The sequence below is a fragment of the Elephas maximus genome, chromosome 2, assembly GCF_024166365.1.
Source record: "Elephas maximus indicus isolate mEleMax1 chromosome 2, mEleMax1 primary haplotype, whole genome shotgun sequence".
NCBI classification, from domain to species: Eukaryota; Metazoa; Chordata; class Mammalia; order Proboscidea; family Elephantidae; genus Elephas; species Elephas maximus.
The window spans coordinates 334,088-361,232 of NC_064820.1; the positions used below are offsets into that span (position 1 = coordinate 334,088).

A 27,145-nucleotide genomic window follows, 5' to 3' on the forward strand; every position below is an offset into this window, starting at 1 on the left:
TCCATCTCTTTAAAGAATGTTTTTGGTATTTGGATTGATATTGCATTGTATTTGTAAATCGCTTTGGGTAGAATTGTCATTTTCACAATGTTGAGTTTACCTATCCATGAGCATGGTATGTTTTTCCATTTATGTAGATCTCTTTTGGTTTCTTGCAGTACTGTTTTGTAGCTTTCTTTGTATAGGTCTTTTACATCCCTGGATAGATTTATTCCCAAGTATTTTACTTTTTTAGGGGCTATTATAAATGGTACTGTTTTCCTGATTTCCTTTTCTTAGTTTTCTTTGTTGGTGTATAGGAATCCAAATGATTTTTGTACGTTTATCTTATGCTACTCTGTTGAATCTTTCTATTAGTTCCAGTAGTTTTCTCATGGAGTCATATGGGTTTTCTATGTATAGTATCATATCGTTCTCAAAGAAGAACTGTTTAACTTCTTCATTACCAATTTGGATGCCCTTTATTTCTGTTTCTTGCCTTATTGCTCTAGCTAGGACTTCCAACACAATGTTAAATAGGAGTGGTGATAAAGGGCATCCTTGTCTTTTTCCTGTTCTCAAGGGGAATGTTTTCAGCCTCTCTCCATTAAGAATGATGTTGGCCATTGGTTTTGCATAGATGCCCTTTATAATGTTCAGAAATTTTCCTCTTATACCAATTTTATTGAGAATTTTTATCAAGAACAGTTTTGGACTTTGTCGAATGCCTTTTCTGCATTGATAGAGATGATCATGTGATTCTTTCCTTGTATTTATGTGTTGGATTATGTTGATTGATTTTCTAATGTTGAACCATCCTTGCACACCTGGTATGAATCTTACGTGGTCATGGTATATTATTTTTTTAATATGATGCTGAATTCTATTGGCTAGAATTTTGTCAAGAATTTTTGCTTCTGTATTCATGAGAGATATTGGTCTGTAATTTCCTTTTTTTGTGGTGTCTTTTTTTTTTTTTTTTTACCCGGTTTTGGTATCAGGTTTATGCTGGTTTTATAGAATGAATTCCAAAGTATCACTTCCTTTTCTATGTTCTGAAATATTTTGAACAGTGCTGGTGTAAGCTCTTCTCTGAATGTTTGGTAAAATTCTACAGTGAAGCCATCTGGGCCAGGGCTTTTTTTGGTTGGGAGTTTTTTGTTTTTTTTTTTAAATACCTTTTCAATCTCTTCTCTTGTTATGGGTCTGTTCAGATTTTCAATGGCATTTTGTGTTAGTTTTGGTAGGTAGTGTGTCTCTAGAAATTTGTCCGTTTCCTCTAGGTTTTCAAGTTTGTTGGAGTATTGTTTTTCATAATATTCTGTTATGATCCATTTTATTTCAGTTGTGTCTGTTGTAATGTCCCCCATTTCATTCTTATTTGTGTTATTTGTATTCTCTTCTGTTTCTCTTTTGTCAGTTGGCCAGTGGTTTGTCGGTTTTGTTGATCCTTTCAAAGAACCAACGTCTGGTTTTGTTGATTCTTTCTATTGCTTTTCTATTCTCTATGTCATTTATTTCTGCTCTGATCTTTATTATTTCCTTTCTTCTGGTGGCTGTGGGCTTCTTTTGCTGTTCTCTTTCTATTTGTTCAAGTTGTGTAGCTAACGTTTTGATTTTGTCCCTTCTTTTTTGGTGTGTGCATCTATTGCTATAAATTGACCTCTGAGGGCTGCCTTTGCTGTATCCTGAAGGTTTTGGTATGATGTGCTTTCATTCTCATTTGATTCTGGGAATTTTTTGATTCCATCTTTGATTTCTTTTATTACCCAGTGGTTTTTAAGCAGGATATTATTCAGTTTCCAGGTAACTGATTTTTTTTTTTTCTTACTCTTCATGTTGTTAATTTCTACTTTGATGGTGTTGTGGTCACAGAAGATATTTTGTATTATCTCAGTGTTTTGGATTTTGTTGAGGGTTGATCTGTGGCATAAGATGTGGTCTATTCTGAACAGTGTTCCATGTGCGTTGGGAAAGAATGTGTACTTTGCAGCAGTTGGGTGGAGCCTTCTTTATATGTCTATGAGGTCAAGTTGGCTGATTGTGCTCTTTAGCTCTTCTGTATCTTTGTTGAGTTTCTTTCTAGATGTTCTGTTCTTTACCGAGAGTGGTGTGTTGAAGTCTCCTACTATTATTATGGAACTGTCAATTTCTCTTTTCAGTGCTATTGGAATTTGTTTTATGTATTTTGGAGACCTGTCATTGGGTGCATAGATGTTTATTATGTTTAAGTCTTCATGATGGATCGTCCCTTTAATTATTATATAGTGCTCTTCTTTGTCTTTTATGGTGGATTTTGTTTTAAAGTCTATTTTATCTGATATTAGTATTGCCATGCCTGCTTTTTTTTTTTTTTTTTGATATTTATATGCTTGATATATTTTTTTCCACCCTTTGATTTTTAATAGATTTACATCTTTGTTTCTAAGGTGGGTCTCTTGTAGACAGCATATTGATTGACCCTGTTTTTTAATCCATTCTGTCACTGTCTCTTTCTGGGTGCATGTAGGCCATTTACATTCAGGGTAATTATTGATAGGTGTGAGTTTATTGCTGTCATTTTGTAGTGCCTTTTTTTGGTGGTGCTAACATTTTCTTTGTTCCTCTTACTCTCCTGTGCTGAGTTCCTTTTGTTTGTGGATTTCTTTTTCATTTCTTTTGTTTTTGTAGATTTTGTTTTCTTTGAGACTTTATGTTTTTCTTCTTTATTTTGATGAGTAGGTTTGTTAACTTTGTGATTACCTTGAAATTTACCGTTATCTTCCTAGGTTTGAACCAGTCTATTATTGCCTTGCCTTCCCTTCCATTAGAAAGCTCTACACCTATATTGTTTATCATGGATTGAATCGTGTCCCCCAAAAAATATGTGTTATCAACTTGGTTAGGCCATGATTCCCAGTATTGTGTGATTGTTCTCCATTTTGTGATTGTAATTTTATGTTGAGAGGATTAGGCTGGGATCATAACACCACCCTTACTTAGGTCTCCTCCCTGATCCAAGGTAAAGGGAGTTTCCTCAAGAGATAAAAGGAAAGGGAAGCAAGCAGAGAGTTGGGGACCATACACCACCAAGAAAGAAGCACCAGGAGCAGAGAGCATACTTTAGACCTGGCATTCCTATGCAGAGAAGCTCCTAGCCAGGGGGAGATTGACGAGAAAGACCTTCCTCCAGGGCCGACAGAGAAAGCCTTCCCTGCAACCGTCGTCCTGAATTTGGACTTCTAGCCTAGTAGACTCTGAGAAAATAAATTTCTCTTTGTTAATGCTATCCACTTGTGGTATTTCTGTAATAGCAGCACTAGATGACTAAGATACTGTTTATTCTCTCTTTTATTTTTCTGACATTGTCATTTATAGATTAACCTCTCTGGTTCCCTGTTGCAATTTTTTTTTGTTTTGGATAGTTCTTGAGAGTTCATTTCCTAGGTTGGTACCTGGCTGGTACAATCTTGCATCCTAAATTCAGGCTGCGGTCTGATGTTGTTTGTTCTCAGACCTAAAAAAAAAAAAAAAAAAAAGGACTCCCTTTAATAATTCTTGTAAATTTGCTTTGGTTTTTATGTATTCCCTTGATTTTTGTTTATCTGGAAATGTCCTAATTTCACCATCATATTTGAATGAAAGTTTTGCAGGATATATTCTTCGTTGGCAATTGTTTTTTTCTTTCAAGGTTTTGTATATGTCATTCCATTGCCTTTTTGCCTGCATGGTTTCTGCCAAATAATCAGAGCTTACTCTTATTGTTTCTACTCTGTATGTGACCATTTGTTTTTCTCGAGTTGCTCTCAGGGTTTTTTCTTTGTCTTCATTTTAGCAAGTGTGATTATGATATGCCTCGGTGTTTTTCTTTTGGGGTCTATCCTATATGGGGTTTATTGAGGTTCTTGAATGGCCAGCTTTTCATCATTTATGATATTAGGGAAGTTTTCTGTCAGCATTTCTTTAACGACCCTCTCTGTGTTTTCCATTTTCTCTCCCTGTTCTGGAACTCCAATCACTTACAAATCTTTGCTTTTGATTGTATCCCACATAGTTCTCAGGGTTTCTTCATTTTTCTTCATTCTTTTTTCTGATTTTTCTTCAGAGTTGTATCCAAGTATTTGATTTCGCTAATTCTGTCTCCCATCATTTCAAACCTGCTCCTCAGGCCTTCTATGACACTGTCCATTTCTGAAACCTTGTTGTTTTTCTTTTGGATTTCTAATTGTTGTTTTTGTATGATTTCTAGTTGTAAATTTGTTTTGGCATTTTGTTCCTGTGTTATTTTCCTGAATTCTTCCATTTTTTTTGTCTGTATTTTCCTTGAATTTGTCTCCTTTTTCCATAAATTTGCCTATTTTTTCCTCATTTTTGTCTGCTGTTTGCTTCAACTCTTGGATTGCTCTGAATAGTAGAGATTTGAATTCCCTTTAAGGTAGTTCTAGTGCCTTTTTTTCTACTAGAAGGTCATCTGGTGTTTTATTTTGGATGCCTACTGGAACCATCTTGTCCTTTTTTAAATATGTTTCAATATTGTCAGCTGTCTTCAGGACATTCGGTAGTTATTCTCTTCATTTCTTGATGGTAGATTTGTTTGTTTCGTCCTGCTTTTTTGTTTTATTTGGTTATGTCTGAGCAGGTGGGCTGTGCATTCTTTGTTGTTTGCTTGACTGTAGTGACAATATTTTTCACCTCCTTGACCAATGGGCAGGGCCAGTCACTCAGCTATGGTGCAGCAGGGCAGGTTCAGCTGAAGGGAGGGGCTAGGATGGGTTGTTTGTGGCATGTACTAGGGCCAACAGGGTGGGCCCAGAGTCAGTGCTGGGCAGGTTCTTGTAGGCCGTGCCTGTGTTGCTTGGAGGTGTGATGTTCAGCACTTGGTGTAGATAGGCAGAAAAGAGGGGGGAGGTTGTAATGTGTGGAGCTAGTAGGGGTATGGGAAAGAGGAGAGAGAAACAGGAGCTAAAAACAAACAAAGGGAAAAAAAAGAGTGGTAGGGGAGCTTGCCCTTGGAGTGGAGAGATGAGAAACTGAGAAATGGGGGAAAAAAGAAAAAGGGAAAAAGAAAAAAAAATAGATAAAAATTTGGAAGGAAAAAAAAGCCCCCAGGAGTCCCATTAGTGGGGCTGCAAAATCTGGGAAAATGGCTCCGAGGCTGTGCAGTATAGCCTGGCAACAGGGGTATATATGTCACACAGCACCAGGTACTCAGGAGACAGGAAAAGAAGGGAAGTATAGAGAGACAAGAACTGAGAAATAAGGAAAGGCAGAAAGGGAAAAAGAAAGAAAAAAAAGGAGAAAAAAAAAAAGAAATGCCCCCAGGGATCCCACCTAGGTGGCTGTGCAGATTGGGGGAGTGGTTCCTAAGCCGTCCAGTGCAGGCTGGCTAGAAGGGGCTTCCAAGCCACAAAAAGAAACAAACAAACAAACAAAACAAGCAAAAAAAAAAAAAAAAAAAAGCCCAAGGGATCCTACCAGCATGGTGGCGTGGGCTGGGGGAGTGGTTCCAAGTCGAGCGGGGTTTCACAGCCTTTTGATAAGAAGCAAAGATGGCACACAGAGCCAGGTGTTTCAGAGAAAGGAGAGGGAGGTTGTGGGGGGCATGGAAGTAACCAAAAGAAACATAAAGAAGGACACCAGCTCAGGGGGCTGGCCAGTGTGGTTGGGGCAAATCCAAGAGGCCTGAGGCTAAACAGTTGCCTTCCAGCCAAGAGACTGAAATGTGGATGGGAAGAAGGGTGGGTAGGTTAGGAAAGTGTATATAGCTAGTTACACAGCGTTCTGTCTCCTGTTGGGAACTTCGTGAAGCCGCTTTCCGGTACTCCCTGTCCGCTGATCTTCGATGTGGGCGGGGCGAATCCAAGCGGTACAGACCCTGCACTTACTGGCCAGCCGAGTCACCACAGCCAGCCAGGAAGTGCAGAGGTAGAGCAGTGGGGAGAGAATGGCACGGTGGGAAAGCATGTATGGCTGGTTACTAGGTGCTCTGTCTCCTGCTGGGAGCTCTGTGAAGCTGCTTCCCTTTGCCCTCTGTCCGCTGATCCTCAACAGGAGTCCAGGGTGGCAGATCCGTGCTGTGTTAGCTGATAGAGGCCCTCTGCAGGTATCTCTCGTCGCTGTCTGTCCTCTGCCAGTTTATTTCATTTGGTGTTTGGCTGAGTTCTTTATCTCTTCATTTGACCCTTCAGGTTCCAGGAATGACGTTTGTCTCTGTTTTACTTAGTTTTTTGGGTCTTTGCTGTGGAAGGATGGCATGGTGCTTCTGTCTATGGCACCATGTTGGCCAGAAGCCCTCTTGTAGATTCTTTAGGGTTTTCTGTGTATAAGATCATATCATTTGCAAATATACTTTTACTTTTTCCTTACCAATGTGGATGCTGTTTATTTCTTTTTCTAGCCTAATTGCTCTGGCTAGGACCTCCAGCACAATGCTGAATAAGAGTGGTGATAAAGGGCATCCTTGTCTGGTTCCCATTCTCAAGGGGAATGCTTTCAGATTCTTTCCATTTAGGATGACGTTGGCTGTTGGCCTTGTATAAATGCCCTTTATTATGTTGAGGAATTTGCCTTCTATTCCTATTTTGCTGAGAGTTTTTATCATGAATGTGTGTTGGACTTCGTCAAATGCCTTTTCTGCATCAATTGATAGGATCATGTGGTTCTTGTCTTTTGTTTTATTTATGTGGTGGATTACATTGATTGCTTTTCTAATGTTGAACCATCCCTGCATACCTGGTATGAATCCCACTTGGTCTTGGGGGAATTATTTTTTTAATATGTTGTTGAATTCCATTGGCTAGAATTTTGTTGAGGATTTTTGCATCTAAGTTCATAAGGGATATTGGTCTGTAATTTTCTTTTTTTTTTTTTTTTTTTTGTGGTGTCTTTACCTGGTTTGGGTATGAGAGTTATGCTGGCTTCATAGAATGAGTTTGGGAGTGTTCTGTCCTTTCCTATGCTTTAAATACCTTTAATAGTAGTGGTGTTAACTCTTCACTGAAAATTAGGTAGAATTCTCTAGCGAAGCCATCAGGGCCAGGGCTCTTTTTTTGTTGTTGTTGTTAGAAGTTTTTACATTGCCTTTTCAATTTCATCTTTGTTATAGGTTTATTTAGTTGGTCTATCTCTGCTTGTGTTTGCTTAGGTAGGTACTGTGTTTCTATAAATTTGTCCATTTCTTCTAGGTTTTCAAATTTGTTAAAGTACAATTTTTCGTAGTATTCTGTTATGATTCTTTTAATTTTTTGTTGGGTCTGTTGTGATATCATCCATCTCATTTCTTATTCAGGTTATTTGCTTCCTCTCCTGTTTTTCTTTTGTGAGTATGGCCGATGGTTTACCTATTCTATTGATTTTTTCAAAGAAAGAACCAGCTTTTGGCCTTGTTAACTCTTTCAATTGTTTTTCTATTCTCTATTTCATTTAATTCTGCTCCAATTTTTATTATCTGCTTTCTTCTAGTGCCCAAGGGTTTCTTTTGCTGTTTTCTTTCTCTTTGTTTGAGTTCTTGGGTTAATTCTTTGATTTTGGCCCTTTTTTCTTTTTGTATGTGTGTATTTATTGCTATAAATTGACCTCTGAGCACTGCTTTTGCTGTGTCCCAAAGGTTCTGGTAGGATGTGTTTTCATTCTCATTTGATTCTATGAATTTCTTTATTCCATCCTTAATTTCTTCTATAACCCAATAGTTTTTGAGGAAGGTGTTCAGTTTCCATGTTTGATTTTTTTCCTTGTTTTTTCTGTTATTGATTTCTACTTTCATGCCTTTATGGTCAGAAAAGATGTTTTATAATATTTTGATGTTTTGGATTCTGTTGAGGCTTGCTTTATGGCCTAATGTGTGGTCTATTGTGGAGAATGTTCCACGTGCTTTGGAAAAGAAAGTATGCTTGGCTACTGTTGGGTGGAGTGTTCTGTATATGTCTATGAGGTCAAGTTGGTTGATTGTGGCATTTAGATCTTCTGTGTCTTTACTGAGCTTCTTTCTGGATGTTCTGTCCTTCACTGAAAGTGGTGTGTTGAAGTCTCCTACTATTATTGTGGAGCTAAGACAATAACTTCTCCATTGCAAATACCTTTTTCATCAACATAAACAGCGACTATATACATGGCCTATACAAATGGAATACACAGGAATCAAATCAACTACATCTGTGGAAAGAGATGATGAAAAATCAGTATCATCAGTCAGAACAAGGCCAGGGGCCGACTGCAGAACAGACCATCAATTACTTATCTGCAAGTTCAAGCTGAAACTGAAGAAAATTAAAACAAGTCCACGATACCCAAAGCATGACCTTAAATATATTCCACCTGAATTTAGAGACCATCTTAAGAATAGATTTGATGCGTTGAATGCTAATTACCAAAGTCCAGAGGAGTTGTGGAATGACATCAAGGACATTATACATGAGGAAAGCAAGAGGTCATTAAAAAGACAGAAGAGAAAGAAAAGACCTAACTAGATGTCAGAAGAGACTCTGAAACTTGCTCTTGAATGTCAAGTAGCTAAAGCAAAAGAAAAAAATGATGAAGTAAAAGAACTGAACAGAAGATTTCTGATGGCAGCTTGAGAAGACAAAGTAAAGTATTATGATGACATGTGCAAAGACCTGGAGATAGAAAACCAAAAGTGAAGAACACACTCAGTATTTCTCAAGCTGAAAGAACTGAAGACCTTGAGTATATTCCTCCTGAATTTGGAGACCATGTCAAAAATATATTTGATGCATTGAACACTAAACTGAAGACCAGAGAGTTATGGAATGACATCAAGGACATCATACCTGAAGAAAGTATAATGTCATTAAAAAGACAGGAAAGAAAAATGGGATGTGATGAATTACTTAGTATGGCCTTTCTAACCATAGTCTAGTACTCCCAGCCAGGTGATTGAGTGGGCTGTGCAAATAAGATAATTGTGGCCCACCAAGGGGATTTGTCAGTTTTGCCTTAAAAGGGAGCCAATTCTAGAGCAGAGAGAAGAGCCTACCAACACAAAGGAGGGAGAGACTGGCAGGAGACAGCGCAGTGGGTTTTCCTGGCTCTTGGAATGAGAAAGCTGAGTGCCTCTCGGCAGAGATTGAGGGCCAGGGAGGAGCCCATGCTTGACCCATGAATTTAGGACTTTCCAGCCTTCACACCTGCAGGAGCTATCTCCTTTATATGGTTCGTGAGCTCTGTGAGATGTTGTAGTGAATTAGGGAACCGAAAGACAGGAGGGAGAGTACTGAGAGGAGAGGCAGTAGTTGATGTTAGAGATGATGGAGTGGTACAGCAGCTTGGAAGAGTTGGACATTTGGGACATCTTTAACCTCCACCTCATAGGACCTACAGGGTCACTATAAATCAGAATTGACTCGACAACAACAGGCTCCCCCCACCCCATAGGAACCAGCTTTGTGCTGATCCTTATAAAAGAAATTGTTAAAAAAAAAAAAAGACCAGAAATGGATGTCAGGAGAGACTCTGAAACTTGCTCTTGAACATAGGGTAGCTAAAGTAATGGAAGAAATCAGGACATAAAAGAGCTGAACAAAACATTTCAAAGGGCACCTTGAGAAGATAAAGTATTATAATGAAATGTGTAAAGAGCTGGAGTTAGAAAACCCAAACGGAAGAACACACTCAACATTTCTCAAGCTGAAATAACTGGAAAAAAAAAAAAATCAAGCCTTGAGTTGCAATATCGAATGATTCTGTGGGCAAAATATTGAATGATGCAGGAAGCATCTAAAGAAGATGGAAGGAATACACAAAATCACTGTACCAAAAAGTATTGGTTGATGTTCATCCATTTCAGGAGGTAACATATGATCGAGAACCAATGGTACTGAAGGAAGAAGTCCAAGCTGCACTGAAGGCATCAGCAAAAAACAAGGCTCCAGGAACTGATGGAATACCAACTGAGATGTTTCATCAGATGGATGCAATGCTGGAAGTGCTCATTAGTGTATGCCAAGAAATTTGGAAAACAGCTACCTGGCCAACTGACTGAGATTCATATTTGTGTCCATCCAAAGAAAGGTAATCTAACAAAATTTGAAATTATCAAACAATATTATTGATATCACAGTCAAGGAAAATTTTGCTGAAGATCATTCAAAAGCTATTGAGGCAGTACACCAACGGGGAACTGCCAGAATATCAATACAAATTCAGAAGAGGACGTGGAATGAGGGATATCATTGCTGACGTCAGATGGATCTTGGCTGAAAGCAGAGCATACCAGAAAGAAGTTTACCTGTGTTTTATTGACTATGCAAAAACAGTTGACTGTTTTGGATCATAACAAATTATGGATAACAGGGCACAGAATGGGAATTCCAGAATTGTTCTCATGTGGAACCTATACATAAACCCAGAGGTAGCCATTCGAACACAGCAAGAGGATATTGCGTGTTTAAAATCAAGAAAGGCGTGTGTCAGGGTTGTATCCTTTCACCATATTTTTTCAATATGTATGCTGAGCAAATAATCTGAGAAGCTGGACTATATGAAGAAGAATGTGGCATCAGGATTGGTGGAAGACTCATTAACAACTTGCAATATGCAGATAACACAACGTTGCTTGCAGAAAGTGAAATGACTTGCAGCACTTACTGGAGATCAAAGACTATCACCTTCATTATGGATTATACCTCAACATAAAGGAAACAAAAATCCTTACAATTGGACCAATAAGCAACATCCTGATAAACAGAGAAAAGATTGAAGTTATCAAGGATTTCATTTTACTTGGATCCACAATCAACACCCATGAAAGGAGCAGTCAAGAAATCAAAGGACACATTGCATTGGGCAAATCTGCTGCAAAAGACCTCTTTAAAGTGTTCAAAAGCAAAGATGACACTTGGAGAACTAAGGTGTGCCTGATTCAAGCCATGGTACTTTCATTCGCCTCATATGCACACAAAAACTGGATAATGAATAAGGAAGACCAAAGAAGAATTGATGCCTTTGGATTATGGTGTTGGCAAAGAATATTGAATATACTAAGGACTTACAGAAGAATAAACAAATCTGTTTTGGACGAAGTACAGCCAGAATGCTCCTTAGAAGCAAGGATGGTGAGACTTTGTCTCCCATACTTTGGACATGTTATCAGGAGGGACCAGTCCCTGGAGAAGGACATCATCCTTGGTAAAGTAGAGGGTCAATGAAAAAGGGGAAGACCCTGGACAACATGGATTGACACAGAGGCTGCAACAATGGGCTCAAACATAGCGATTGTGAGGAGTGTGCAGGACAGGCAGTGTTTCGCTCTATTGTGCATAGGGTCACTATGAGTTGGAACCGACTTGACACCACCTAACGACAACAATCTCCCTCTTTGTCCCTAGTAATGTTCCTCATTCTGAAGTCTAATTTGTCTGATATTAACATAGCTAATCCAGCTTTGGAAACCCTGGTGGCGTAGTGGTTAAGCGCAATGGCTGCTAACCGAAAGGTTGGCAGTTTGATTCCACCAGGCACTCCTCGGAAACCGTATGGGGCAGTTCTACTCTGTCCCATAGGGTCCCTATGACTCAGAATCGACTCAGTGGCAAAGGATTTGGTTTTTTTTGTTTGTTTGTTTGATCCAGCTTTCTTTCAATTAGTGTTTGCATGATGAATCTTTTTCTATCCATATGGTTTTTACCAACCTATATCTTTATGTTCAAAGTGGGCCCATGGCACATTCCTGTCATTCTCACACACTTTCTGCCCAGCGTGGAAACTGTGTGTCTGAGTCTGCCCCTCTTCCAGGCTGTGGGTGCAGGCTCCGCAACCTCTTCTGGCATCCAGAGCTGACATGGTCCCTCGTTGCAGGTCAGCAAGATGCTCATTACATGGAAAAGTCATTCTGTGGCAGGAGGGCGCGTTGCCCCAGGCAATGTCGCCCTGGGTGGGGGTGAGCGAGCTGGAAGCTCGTGGCAAAAAACATGGGATCAGCAGCCTTGCTTGGATACATGCCCCTGTGCCCACCCCTGCTGCTCGGCAGGCGGAAGCGGTCAGCCAGGCTGGGAGCAGTCGGCCAGGCTGGGAGCAGCTGTGGCTTAGAGATCAAGTCAGGCTTTGCAGAGTTGAACCAGAGGTTTCTTGTAGAGAAGAAGAATCTGCTGGCCCGGTAGTATAAAGGCCACAGAGGCACAGAGGGGGAAAGATGACCTGCCACAGAGAGACAACAGAGGGGGAAGCTCCAGCCTCGAGAGCCTTCTCCAAGCTGACTCAGCGCTTTGGAGGGTAGACTCTACCTCAGAGCCTGAGTCCTGCCTGAGACACCCTTACTGTAGGTCTTACTTTCTGATTAGAAGCTCAGGATTCCTACCTGCTGAGAGTGTCCCAGAGCCCAGCTCAAGAGCAGGACTTCCGTCCCCATATGAGCATGGTGACAATGGTGGGGAACAATGGCCCATGGAGGGACTTGCCATGGGGCCTGAGGTGGGAGGGACAGAGTGTGGTATGCCAAGTAGCGTGTCCTTGTGGGCCCTCCCAGCCTCTTCTGACCACAGTGACACACAGGTGTGAATGGCTTGTGTCTGCAGGTATCATTCCAGATGTCCCTGAGGTCACCACACTGGACTCTCCAGAGGGTGAGGGGAGCAGGCTCAGGCCCACCTGTAAGGCCGCCTGTGAAGGCCGAGTGCCCTGCTGGTGTCCTGCCCCGGGTGGCCAGGAAGCTGTGAGGAGCCAGGCTCTCTCAGTGCGACCAACATGACACCTACTTTCTCTTTCAGGGCCAAAGACGATGATCCCACCAGGGGAGTGTCTGTACGCAGGAAGGAAGAGGAGAAAGCCCATTCAGAAACAGTGAGGAATCTCATTTTCTGTTTGTACTGATTGTGATTAATGGAGGATGGTATTTGTGTTTTCAGTGAAAAAGCGGGTTTTAGGGATTCAGTGAGGTGGGAGGGGTTTGTCTCCTTCTGGCGGCTCTGCAGGGTGCCAGATCTGTACAGGCCGAAGGCGGGGGGGCAGGTGGGTTGCAGAGAGCGAGGGCCGGGCCATGGGGCATCCATCCTTCATGCCTGCTCCCCGTCTCCATATGCCGCCCCTGTGGAGCCGTCCTTACAGCACTGGTTGTCCCTCTCCTGATGAGTTTGTGTGGCGCTGTGATTTGGGTTGCTCTGCCAACTTTGATGAGAAGGTCCCGTTAGGGTCACGCATTGCTTGGTTCTGGCCCAGTGCCCACCCTGAGAAGGACGCGTCCTTGGGCCCTTTTGTTCGGCCTTGTTCCCCTTGGACCCGCCCCTGGGGAAACGTCACCAAGTTGCTTTTCGAATTTCACTGGCAAATGACAAGGAGGCCTGGCACAGGCAGACCTTTCTGCCATCAGTGTGAGGGGCCACCGGACCCCTGCTGACCGGCTTGCTCTATTCCTGGAGCTTGTGAATGTGGGCTGTGAGGCCGAAGCGTAGCAGGGGTGAGGGCCTCTGGGGAAGGGAGCAGCTTCCTCAGGAAAATTTGAACCTCCTTGGGCTCCTCGTACGGGGTCCCACATGTATGTGTCCACTGAGACTCTGTCAATGGGTGTGAGTATCCATGTCTGTGTGTGTCCACGTGTAGATTTGTATGTGTGGGTGTGGGTGTAGGTCTGTGCGCCTGTGTAGGTGTGTGTGTGTCCGTGTGTGTCTAGCTCTCTGTGCCTGTGACTGGGGCTCCCAGGAATGGGGCCCACCTGCCAGACACAGGTGAAGCGTCTGCCATTCCCCTGGGCAGAGAGGCTGAGTAGAAGGTGGATTTGATCCACTCACATTGGTGGCATGAGGGCTGAGAGAACTGGGCTGCCGGCGGAAGGACAGCTGGTCCCTCAGGGTGGGGGCAGCCTGGTGCCGCCCTTTGCCCACCTCCTCTGGGTTCTCCTCCTCCATGTCTAGGAACATCCATGACAGTTGGTCAGCGCTGGCTCTGAGAATGTGTAGGGATGAGGGGGTCACCTGCCCAGGGAGGCTCTTTCTGTCCTGCCGGAGCTCCCCCCTCCCGGCGCAGGGAGTCTCTATCCATAGGTGCCGGGGCAGGGTCCTTTATGCTGTCTTGTCCAGTCCATGATGACCCTGTGGCACACAGACCATCCCATTTCAGAGGGAGAGCCCAGGATCGCCGACTCGGGGCTCCCACAGTCACCTGCTGAGATGCTGTAGTGCTGGGGTGTGTGGGGGCTGGGTGCTGGCACCTGGCGCAACTGTGGCCTGCAGGGTGGGGAGGGGCGCTAGCTGGGGTGTTCTGTGGCTGACGCCCCAGGTAGGGCAGGACAGGTGGACGAGGGCACACGGGAGGGGCTGAGGGCTTCCAGGGGCGTGGCTCCTGGTGAAGCGTTTGTGCCTGACAGATTTGTTTTGGTAAATATGTTTGTCACATGGAGTAGAAAACAGCCTCACGCCAGGCCTGCAGGCCCAGTGTCCTGGTCTCATTCATGGCGCACGTGGCGGGCGAGCCAGGGAGGAACGGGAGCCAATTCGTGCTTTTATGGTTTCTATTTCCCAGAAGGTCTGCAGTGCCACGTCAGGGCGCCTTTCTTCAGCAGTGCGGTGTCAGGATATTTTGTAACTGCCTCAGCTAACGCCTGCTTAGATGTTTCCAGCCTCTTGTCACGCGGACATCGTGTGGTCAACCTTGGACGTCACTTTGCGCGCACACCGTTGGGCGGGGCAGTCTGCGTGGGCTCCAAGCGTCGCTCCTGTGTGTCCCTGGGCATCCGAGCCCCAGGCGCTCCCGACTGGGCCCCTCCTAGGGTGTTTGCAATGAGCAGCCCCAGGGAGCGGGTGGTGGGTCTCTTCCACTGGTGGAGCAGGCCCGCTAGCTGCTTGCTCGCTGGCAGACCCGCCTGGCCTGCCGCGTCGCCCGTGGGTCCTGGGACAGGGACAGACACGCTGGTGCTCCGGCTCTGTGCCACGTCGGAGTCTTATCCCTTTGTCTGCAATGCAGGAGTCAAGCGTTTTATGCCACAACTACAAGACAGAAGCAAGCTATTCCCTTGAGTGGAGGGTAAAATCAAGTCCCAGACTCGACATTCACGTGTTGGAGGTGGGGGTGGGGGGTGTAAATTCCTGGAGGTGGAACTGTCCAGTCACAGGACGCGGGCATTTGTAGTTTTGAAAGATATCACCAAACTGCCCACCATAAGAGGCTGAGCTGGCCTAAAGTCCCCGGTGTGCGGAGCCCCTATCCCCCCACCCAGCCCAACGGCCTTCTCTTGGTCGTTCACATTTCACTCTCTTATCCCAAGTGAGGCTTGACAGCCATTTTGTTTCCTTTTCTGTGAACTGCCTGTGTTTATACCTTTTGCTCACTTTCCTGTTCAATTGGTGGTGTTTCGTGCTTCTTGATTTATAGGTTTGTTTTGTACTACTGCGATCAACTCTCGAATGAATTTCAAATACCTTTCCCCAGTTTTAATATTACTTAAGGTGTCCTTTGATATTCAGAAACAGTCTGTTCCAAGATCTACGGTCTGCTCCTTCGCCATCACCTAGGGGCAGATTAGGGTAAGCACCGTGCTTACCTTGCTTAGCTGATCATCTGTAGTGAACAATTTCACATTTGTTCACCACATCGAAGACTCTGCTTCTAGGTATGACTGACACCTGTTTCTCTCTCAACCCTACAGCACCTCCCTACAGAATCAAAGCCTCTTTTCAAATTTCCAATCCCTGACAGAGGTGGATTACCCAGTAAACAAGGTAAGCATGGGTTTACTTGTGCTTACTTACTAATCTGTAGTGAACAATTTCACATGAGTCTCACCACAACTGGGTTTCACACATCAAAGATGTGGTGAAACCCATGTGCAATTGTGCACCACAGATTAGTAAGTAAGCACAAGCAAGCCTCTGCTTACCTTGTTTACCCGGTAATCCATCCCTGCCAACACCACAGTCTTGATTACCATCACTTTGTGGCGCAGTAGGTGATCCTGCACCCGCAGCATACTCCAGCCCCTGCGTGCTGGATGCTCCAAGCCATGTCCTCAGATCCGAGTCTTCCTGGGGGGACAACGGTAGCTTGAGATGGCCTGGAAGCTGTGGGTTTCCCTCCTCCTGTTTGCAATTTTCATCTGTGTGGAGGTATAATTTATCTCCACAAACCACATATTTAAAGTGTACGGTCCAATCCATTTTGATTCACGTGTGAACCTGTGAAACCATCCACAGCCAAGTGTACTAACACTGCTTACTCTCCTTCCCCCTTTCCTCTCTCTCCCCAGGCCTGCTTTCTGTTACCTTCTCTAGAATGTCATATAAACAGACTCATACAGTATGTGCCCCTTCTGTCAGGTTATCTCACTCAACATGATGACTTTGAGGTTTATCCTTGTTTTGTGTGCATCTACAGTTTGTTTCTTTTCTATTGCTAAGGAGTGTTCCATTGTATGGATGCACCAAATTTATCTGTTCACCTATAGAAGGACATTTGTGTTGTTTCCAGTTTGGGGCTGTTACAAATAAATTGCTATGAACATTTGTGTCCAGATCTTTGTACGGGCATATGCTTTCATCTCTCTTGGGTAAATATGGGAGTGGAATGGCTGGGTCATACGGTATGTGTATGTTTAACTTTTTAAGAAACCACCAAACTGTTTTCCGAAGTAGTTGTACCACTTTGCATCCCACCAGAAGAGCATGAAAATTTCGGCTCCTCTATATTCTCAACAACACTCTGTGTGGCCAGTCTTTAGTTTTAGCCATTCAATTGGTCGTGGTGATATCTCATCAGAGTTTTAATTTGTATTTAAACTCAAACCCATTATCCATTCCGATTTATAGCAACCCTATAGGAGAGAGCAGGACTGCCCCGTAGGGTTTCTAAGGCTGTAATCTTCGGCTAGTAGGTTTGAACTGATAACCTTTTGATTAGCAGCAAAGCACTTAACCACTGCACCACCAGGCTTCCTAGTGACTAATGGTGTTGAGCATCTTATTTGCCAACCATATATCTTTCTTTGGTGAAATGTTGCTTATTCTTGTATTGGGTTGTTTGTTTTCTTATTTTTGAGTTGTAAGAGCTTTTTACGTTTTCTGGATGTAAATTATTTTTGCAAATATTTTCTTCCAACCTGTGACTTATCTTTTCATTTTATTAATGTGACTTTTCTTGGCATAGACAATGATCTCTTCCAATTAGACAAGTGAGCACCTCCAGCACTGCATCTGTTTGTTGAAACATCTTAATTGGTATTCTGTCAATTCCTGGAGCCTTGTTTTTCGCCAATGCATTCAGAGCAGCTTAGACTCCTTCCTTCAGCACCATCGGTTCTTGATCCTATGCTACCTCCTGAAATGGTTGAACACTGACCAATTCTTTTTGGTACAGTGACTCTGTGTATTCATTCCATCTTCTGTTGAAGCTTCCTGCATCATTCAATATTTTGCCCACGGAATCATCCAATATTGCAACTCGAGGCTTGGATTTTTTCTTCACCTCTTTTAGTTTGAGAAATGCTGAGTGTGTTCTTGCCTTTTGGTTTTCTAACTCCAGGTCTTTGTGCATGTCATTATAATGCTTCACTTTCTCTTCTCGAGCCACCCTTTGAAATCTTCTGTTCAGCTCTTTTACTTCATCATTTCTTCCTTTTAGCTACTTGTCTTAGTTGTCTAGTGTGCTGCTCTAACAGAAATACCACAAGTGAATGGCTTTAACAAAGAGTCCAGTAGGCTAGAAGTCTGAATTCAGGGCACCCGCTCCGGGAGAAGCTGTCTCTCTCTGTAGGCTCTGGAGCAAGGTCCTTGTCATCAGTCTTCCCTTGGCCTAGAAAATTTTCCGTGCAGGAACCCCGAGTCCAAAGGATGTGCTCTGCTCCCGGGACTGCTTTCTTGGTTGTATGGGTCCTCAAGTCTCTCTGCTCGTTTCTCTTTTTTATATCTCAAAAGAGATTGGCTTAAGACACTATCTAATCTTGTGGATCTCACCAATAGAACTGGCACTAATCCATCTCTTTTCATCATAGTGATAGGATTTACAACACATAGGGAAATCATATTGATGACAAAATGGTAGACAAGCATACAATACTGGAAATCATGACTTAGCTGAGTTGACAGATAGTTTTGGAGGACACAATTCAATGCATGACACTACTCTAAGTTCAACAGCAAGTTTCAGAGTCTCTTCTGACATCCATCTTGGTTTTTTCTTTCTTCCCTGTCTTTTTAATGACCTCTTGCTTTCTTCATGTATGATGTCCTTGATGTCATTTCACAGCTTGTCTGCTCTTTGGTCATTAGTGTTCAGTGCGTCAAATCTATTCTTGAGATACCCTCTAAATTCAGGGGGGATATACTCAAGCTCATACCGTTTCTCTTGTGGACTTTTTCTAATTTTCTGCAGCTTCAACTTGCATATGAGCAATTGTCTATTCTACATTCAGCATCTGGTCTTGTTCTGACTGATGATTTTGAGGTTTTTCATCATCTCTTTTCACAGGTATAGTCGATTTGATTCCTCTGTATTCTATCCAGTGAGTTCCACATGTATAGTTGCCATTTATGTTGTTGAAAAATGGTATTTGCAGTGAAGAAGTCGTTCGTCTTGCAAAATTCTATCATGTGATCCCTGGCATTGTTTCTGTCACCAGGCCATTTTTTCCAACTACCAGTCCTTCTTCTTTGTTTCCAACTTTTGCATTCCAATGCATCTTGATTGCATGTTTGGTCAATTTCAGACTGCAGAAGGTGGTAAAATATTCAATTTCTTCACCTTTGGCCTCAGTGGTTGGTGTGTAAATTTGAATAATAGTCTTATTAATTGGTCTTCCTTGTAGGCAGATGGATATTATCCTATCACTGACAGCATTGTACTTCAGGATAGATCTTGAAATGTTCTTTTTGACAATGAATGCAATGCCATTCTTCTTCAAGTTGTCATTCCCAGCATAGTAGACTATATGATTATCCAATTCAAAATGGCCAATACCAGTCCATTTGAGGTCATTAATGCCTAGGATATTGATCTTTATGCATTCCATTTCTGGTGATTTCCCATTTTCCTAGATTCACACTTCGTACATTCCATATTCTGACTATTAAAGGATGTTTGCAGTTGTTTCTTCTCATTTTGAGTTGTGCCATATCAGTAGATGAAGGTTTCAAAAGCTCCACTCCATCCATGTCATTAAGGTCTACCCTATCTTTAGAAGGCAGCTCTTCCCCAGTCATATTTTTAGTGCCTTCCAATGTGAGGGACTCATCTTCTGGTACTATATCAGATAATGTTCCGCTGCTATCCATAATGTTTTTGCTGGCCAATTTTTTTTTCAGAATTAGACTACCAGTTTTTTCTTGCTAGTCTGTCTTAGTCTGGAAGCTCTGTGAAGCCTGTCCACCATGAGTGGCCTTGCTGGTATTTGAAATACTGGTGGCATACCTTTTAGCATCAGAGCAACATGCAAGCCACCACAGTATGACAAACTGACAGACGCATGGGGTCTATGCCAAGAAATTTGGAAGATAGCTATGTAGCCAACCAACTGGAAGAATCCATATTTGTTCCCATTCCAAAGAAAGGTGATCCAACAGAATGTGGAAATTATCAAACAATATCATTAATATCACACACAAGTAAAATTTTGCTGAAGATAATCCAGAAGCAGTTGCAGCAATACATTGATAGGGAACTGCCAGAAGTTGAAGCTGAATTCAGAAAAGGACACAGAACAAAGCATATCATTGCTGATATCAGATGGATCTTGGCTAAAAGCAAAGAATACCAGAAAGATGTGTACCTGTGTTTTATTTACTGTGCAAAAACATTTGACTGTGTGGATCATAACAAACTATGGATAACATTGCAAAGAATAGGAATTCCAGACGACTTAAAAGTGTTCATGACCTGTACACAGACAAAAAGGCCATCATTCGAACAGAACAAGGGAATATTTTGTGGTTTAAAGTCAAGAAAGGTGTACTTTGGGATTTTATCCTTTCCCAATATTTATTCAATTTGTATGCTGAGCAAATAATCCTAGAAGCTGGACTATACGAGGCACTTGCCATCAGGGTTGGCGGAAGACTCACGGACACCTTGTGACATGCAAATGGCACCACCCTGCTGAAAGTGAAGAGGACTCGAAGCACTTACTGATGAAGACCAAAGACTAGAGCCTTCAGCACGGATTCCACCTCAGTATAAAGAAAAAATCCTCACGACTGGACCAGTAAGCAACAACGTGATAAAAAGAGAAAAGATTGAAGTTGTCAAGGATTTCATTTTACTTGGATCCACTATCAATGGCCATGGAAGCAGCAGTCAAGAAATCAGACAACGTGTTGTGTTGGGCAAATCTGCTGCAAAAGACCTCTTTAAAGTGTTTAAAAAATGTTATTTTGAGGACTAAGGTGTGCCTGACCTAAGCCATGGTGTTTTCATTCGCCTCATGTGCATGCAAAGCTCGACAATGAATAAGGAATACCGAAGAAGAACTGATGGCTTTGAATTAAGGTGTTTTTCAAGAATAATGAATATGCTATGAACTGCCAGAAGAACAAACAAACCTGTCTTGGAAAAATACAGCCAGAATGCTCCTTAGAAGCAAGGATGGTGAGACTTCCTCTCACATACTTTGGACATGTTATCAGGAGGGACCAGTCCCTGGAGAAGGACATTATGCTTGGTAAAGTAGAGGGTCAGCGAAAAAGCGGAAGACCCTCAATGAGATGGATTGACACAGTGGCTGCAACAATGCGCTCAAGCATAACAACTATTGTGAGGATGGTGGAGGACCAGGCAGTGTTTCTTTCTACTGTATATAGGGTCGCTATGAGTGGGAACCAACTGGATGGTACCTAACAACAACAATGTGACTTTCAAGGGACAATTTTAAAAAATTATGAAGAACAGTTTATGAATTGTTTTCTCTTAAGGTCCATTTTATCTGTGACTTGAGAGCTCCATGACTTCTCTAAGGTGTCAAGGATTTTCTTATATATTTTCTTCTAAAGGCTTATAGTAGGCTTTACATTTATGTCTATGGTCCATTTGGAGTCAATTTTGGGGTATTGTGTGAGGTAAGGGCTAATGTTCTTTTTTTAAAAAAAATGAATATCCATTTAATGTAGCATCATTTATTAGAGGAAACTTTCCTTTCCCTATTGAATCACCTTAGTATCTTTGTGAGATCAATTGATCAAAAACATATACGTCTATTCTAGACTGTCTGTTCTGCTTCACTGATCTATGTATCTATCTTTTCTCTAACACCAAATACTCTTTAATACTATAGTTTTAGATAAGGCTTAAAATCAGTAGGATAAATCCTCCAAATTTGTTCTCCTTTTTCAAAATTCCTTTGGTTATTTTAGGTCCTTTGTTTTTCCATGTAAATTTTAGAAGCAGCTTGTCAATTTCAATAAAAATGTCTGTTGGAATTTTAATTGAGATTACATTGAATCTATAGAATTGAAAGCAGGAAACAAACAGGTATGCATACACCAATGTTCACTGCAGCTTTACCCACAATAGCCAAAATATGGAAACAACCCAAGATGGAAGAGAATTGCCATCTTAACAATACTGAATCTTCCAATCCATTTATGTGATATAGCTTTCTTTTTTTTTAGGTCTTTTAAGATTTATTTCAGCAATATTTTTTTTCTTTTTTTTAACATTTTTATTGTGCTTTACATCAAAGTTTACAAACCAAGTCAATCTCTCATACAAAAACTTATATACACTTTGCTATATACTCCTAGGTGCTCTCCCTCTAATGAGACAGCACACTCCTTCCCTCCACTCTCTATTTTCATGTCCATTGGGCCAGCCTCTGACTTCCTCCGCCCTCTCATCTCTTCTCCAGACAGGAGCTGCCCACATAGACTCATGTGTCCACTTGATCCAAGAAGCTCACTCTTCCCCAGCATCATTTTCTATCCCATTGTCCAGTCCAAACCCTGTCTGAAGAGTTGGCTTTGGGAATGGTTCCTGTCTTGGGCTAACAGAGGGTCTGGGGACCATGACCTCTGAGGTCCTAGTCTCAGTCAGACCATTAAGCCTGGTGTTTTTAAGAGAATTTGAGGTCTGCATCCCACTGCTCTCCTGCTCCCTCCGGGGTTCTCTGTTGTGTTCCCTGTCAGGGCAGTCATCGGTTGTAGCCAGGCACCATCTAGTTCTTCTGGTCTCAGGCTGATGTAGTCTCTGGTATATGTGGCCCTTATCTGTCTCTTGGGCTCATAATTACCTTGCATCTTTGGTGTACTTCATTCTCCTTTGTTCCAAGTGGGTTGAGGCCAATTGATGCATCTTAGATGGCTGCTTGCTAGTGTTTAAGACCCCAGACTCCACTCTCCAAAGTGGGATGCAGAATGTTTTCTTAATAGATATTATCATGCCAATTGGCTTAGATGTCCCCTGAAGCCATGGTCCCTAAGCCCCCGCCCTTGCTATGCTGGCCTTCAAAGCATTCAGTTTATTCAGGAAACTTCTTTGCTTTTGGTTTAGTCCAGTTATGCTGGTCTCTCCTGTATTGTGTGTTGTCTTTGGCTGTTGCCTTTACCTTCACCTAAAATAGTTCTTGTCTACTATCTAATTAGCGAAAACCCCTCTCTCTCCCTCCCTCCCCACTCTTATAACCATCAAAGAATATTTTCATCTCTGTTTAAATTATTTTTCAAGTTCTTAATTAGTGGTCTCATAAAATATTTGTCCTTTTGCAACTGATTAATTTTACTCAGCATAATGGCTTCCAGATTCCTCCATGTTATGAAATGTTTCACAGATTCCTCACTGTTCTTTATCGATGCGTAGTATTCCATTGTGTGAATATACCATAATTTATTTAACCATTCGTCCGTTGATGGGCACCTTGGTTGCTTCCATCTTTTTTCTATTGTAAACAATGCTGCAGTGAACATGGGTGTGCATATCTCTGTTCATGTAAAGGCTCTTATTTCTCTAGGATATATTCCAAGGAGTGGGATTGCTAGATCGTATGGTAGTTCTATTTCTAGCTTTTTAAGGAAGCGCCAGATCAATTTCCAAGGTGGTTGTACCATTTTACATTCCTACCAGCAGTGTATAAATGTTCCAGTCTCTCCAAAACCTCTCCAACATTTATTATTTTGTATTTTTTGTATTAATGCCAGCCTTGTTGGAGTGAGATTGAATCTCTTTATAGTTTTGATTTGCATTTTTCTAATGGCTAATGATTGTGAGCATTTCCTCATGTATCTGTTAGCTACCTGAATGTCTTTTTTAGTGAAGTGTCTGTCATATCCTTTGCCCATTTTTTAATTGGGTTATTTGTCTTTTTGCTGTTGAGTTTTTGCAGTATCATGTATATTTTAGAGATCAGATGTTCAGCAATATTTTATAGTTTCAATGTAGGTGCCTTTTTTTTAGATTTATTTATGTTGTTGTTAGATGCCGTAGAGTCAGTTCTGCCTCATAGCTACCCTATGTACAACAGAGCGAAACACTACCTGGTCCTGCACTATCCTCATAATCATTGTTATGCTTGAGCCCATTGTTGCAGCCACTGTGTCATTCCATTTTGTTGAGGGTCTTCCTCTTTTTTGCTAATCCTCTACCAAGCATGAGGATATCCTTCTCCAGAGACTGATCCCTCCTGATAACATGTCCCTTTGTGAGACATAGTCTCGCCATCTTGGCTTCTAAGGAGCATTCTGACCGTGCTTCTTCAAAGACAGATTTGTTTGTTCTTTTGGCAGTCCGTGGTATATTCAATATTCTTCGCGAACATCATAATTCAAAGGCGTCAATTCTTCTTCGTTCTTCCTTATTTATTGTCCAACTTTTGCATGCATGTGAGGTGACTGAAAACACCGTGGCCTAGGTGAGGCGCACGTTAGTCTTTAAGGTGGGATCTTTCCTTTTAAACACTTTAAAGAGTTTTTTTTTTTAGCAGATTTGCCCAATGCAATGTGTCTTTTGATTTCTTGACTACTGCTTCCCTGGGTGTTGATTGTGGATCCAAGTAAAATGAAATCCTTGACAACTTCAAATTTTTCTCCATCTATCATGATGTGGGTTATTGGTCCAGTTGTGAGGATTTTTGTTTTCTTTATGGTGAGGTGTAATCCATACTGAAGGTTGTGATCTTTGATCTTCATCAGTAAGTGCTTCAAGTCCTCTTCACTTTCAGCAAGCAAGGTTGTGTCATCTGCATAATAAAGGTTGTTAATGAGTCTTCCTCCAGTCCTGATGCCCTGTTCTTCTTCATATAGTCCAGCTTCTTGGATTATTTGCTCAGCATACAGATTGAATAGGTATGGTGAAAGAATACAACCTGACACACACCTTTCCTGACTTTAAACCACACAGTATCCCTTTGTTCTGTTCGAACAACCGCCTCTTGATCTATATAAAGTTCCTCATGAGCACAATTAAGTGTTCTGGAATTCCCATTCTTCGCAGTGTTATCCATAACTTGTTATGATCCACACAGTCGAATGTCTTTGTATAGTCAATAAAACAGAGGGAAGCATCCTTCTGGTATTCTCTGCTTTCAGCCAGGACCCATGTGACATCAGATGCTATCCCCGGTTCCACGTCCTCTTCTGAATCCAGCTTCAATTTCTGGTAGTTCCCTGTCAATGTACCGCTACAGCTGTTTTTGAATGATCTTCAGCAAACTTTTACTTGTGTGTGATATTAATGACATTGATAATTTCCACATTTGGTTGGATCACTTTCCTGGGGAATAGGCATAAATATGAATCTCTTCCAGTTGGTTGGCCAGGTAGCTGCCTTCCAATTTTCTTGGCATAGACAAGTGAGCACTTCCAGCACTGCATCCTTTTGTTGAAACATTTCAATTGGTATTCTGTCAGTTCCTGGAGCCTTGTTTTTCGTCAATGCCTTCAGAGCAGCTTGGACTTCTTCCTTCAGTACCATCAGTTCCTGATCATATGCTACCTCCCGAAATGGCTGAATGTTGACCAACTCTTTTTGGTATAATGACTCTGTGTATTCCTTCCACCTTCCTTTGATGTTTCTTGCATCATTTAATATTTTCCCTGTAGAATCTTTCACTGTTACAACTCGAAGGTTGAATATTTTCTTCAGCTCTTTCAACTTGAGAAATGCTGAGCATGTCCTTCCCTTTTGGTTTTCTATCTCCTGGAGATAGATTAATTCATAGATGTTTTATATTTTTGGTGCTACATGGCTTCCTTTTAAACTTACCTTCATCTGAGCTTTGTTCTGATGTACATAAGGTTGCCATAAATCAGAGTTGACTCAATGGCAGCTGTCTATATCTATCCATCCATCTTATCTGAGCTGACTTGTTGCTTCTCCTAACCTGTTCTGTGTTAATGGGGTGTGAGGTGAGCCCCCTTACCATTATCACCCTTTCTGAGTCTTCTCTGCCTTCGGTGATTGGAGCTTCCTCCTTGAACGTCCATGTTTTCCCCTGGACTGCAGTCCACAGCTGACTCAGAGGAGCACTACTCCTCTACATGGCCCACACATCCCTTGCCACCCTTCCCTCCTCCACTTGGGGGTTCCTGCCCCAGCCCACAGGGGTGGAAGTTGGGGACAGGGTGGGCAGGCACAACATCACAGGCACCAGGCCTTCTGAGAAAATCTGAAGGAATAAAGAGACACTTGCTGATCCCTTCAGACACGGTGTCTTCAGCAGGCGAGTGTCTTCCCTCGGGTGTCCTGGGTAGAAAGACCTGAGGGATGTCTCATTTGTACCATCCCATCTGGGGAGATAAGTGGGTGACTTCTGGAGAGTCTTATGAACCCTACTGGGTGGGACTGACCCAGGTTTGTGGCTCACGAGCAGCCCTCCCCAGGTGTGGCCTGCTCAGGAACAGAGTGAAGGCTGCATGTGGGGACAAGGGGAATGGGCCCAGGCAGGAGGAGAACAAGGGGCAGTGGGCCCAGGCAGGTGGAGGACAAGGGACAGTGAGCCCAGGTGGGCAGAGGACATGGCCGCTCAAGGGACTTATTTTTCTTCTTACAATTTTAATAACATTAGTTTTGTTTTGTTTTAATTCATAGAAGCATAAATCAGAGAACCAAAAAAAAAAAAAAACCAAAATCAGAGAAAGTGATATAAATTCATAGAGTTCAGACATCACACACAGATGAGAATGAAAGGGAAAGCCTGCTCCCCAGGGCAGCTGGAGAGTGGTTCATGGGGAATTAGGAAGGCCTTGTAACAAGTGCTGATGCACTTAGTGGTGCCCAGTGTGGTGCAGTGTCCCAAGAGGCCCCACCCTCATGATCGGCATCAGACCTGTTGTCGATGCTGTGACTGGGATATGGCTCAATTCATCAGATACAGACAGAGGGGCTTGTGCCGAGGGGTTTCTGACAGAACTTACTTGTGAGAGAGACCTGAGCCCCTGCAGCTAGCAGGACCCTGTCCTCCTCACCCCCAATGTATTTTCTGATATCAGAAGCCAAAAAGGAAACACACTTGGCTACTTTGCTCTCATGTTTGGTAAGGACAAGTGATAAAGAAAAAAGCAACTGGGGGGCTGTCAGCTGGGGTGGGGGTTCCATACCTGGACCGTTGGTCCCCCTCCCAGGGCCAGTGCCCAACCAGTGCCCTCGGGACTGCCCCTCTCCAGAATGGTCACCTGGCTCTCTATTTTCACTTAAGGGAGGACAGACAGACAGTAGTCAGCAGCCTACCTTGGGGAGGTGTGCCCACGCGGGTGGAACCTGGGTTGGCTATTGTCTGAAACCCACCTCCTGGTGCTCCGTTTCTCCTCCATAATGGGGTGAGTTGGTGTCTGTGCAGAGGGCCTGAGGAGTAGATGTCAGAGGGATCTTTGCTGTAAGGCGGGCTGGGGATTCAGGTCCACTTCTGCCGTCCTCTGGGAAGGTGGCTGAGGGTCACCCTGGGCAGGGTCTATTGGTGAGAGAAAGCTGGTCTGCAGGCCAGTCCGACCATCTCTGGGACTCAGGGTGCCCAGATGCAAGAGCCCCTGCCAGTGTGGGGCCATCAAGGTTCTGGCTCACCCCCGCCTCAGACCCTGGCTCTACAGTGTGGACAGGAAACTGAGGGTCAGAGGAGCCAAGCCTCGAACCTCAACCAGGCATCATTTCTGAAGGCACATGGGGTGGATGTTCCTCCCTGACTGGATGGGCGTCTGAAAGTGCACAGGGGTGGGGGTTCCTCATCTGGCTGGATGGGGGTTCCTCCCTGACTGGATGGGTGTCTGAAAGCATACAGGGGTGGGGGTTCCTCATCTGGCTGGATGGGGGTTCCTCCCTGACTGGATGGGTGTCTGAGAGT

General features: G+C 42.9%; 1 protein-coding gene across 1 annotated transcript in view; it reads left to right on the top strand.

The window, feature by feature from the left end:
• The window catches only part of AHRR (aryl hydrocarbon receptor repressor), a 161,576-nt gene that overhangs the window by 17,255 nt on the left and 117,176 nt on the right, over window positions 1–27,145 (top strand). Inside the window, exon 2 of the mRNA XM_049858336.1 lies at window positions 12,678–12,750. Within this exon, the coding sequence (XP_049714293.1) occupies window positions 12,689–12,750 (62 nt within the window). The 5' untranslated portion in view covers window positions 12,678–12,688. The remainder of the gene's footprint in view (window positions 1–12,677; window positions 12,751–27,145) is intronic.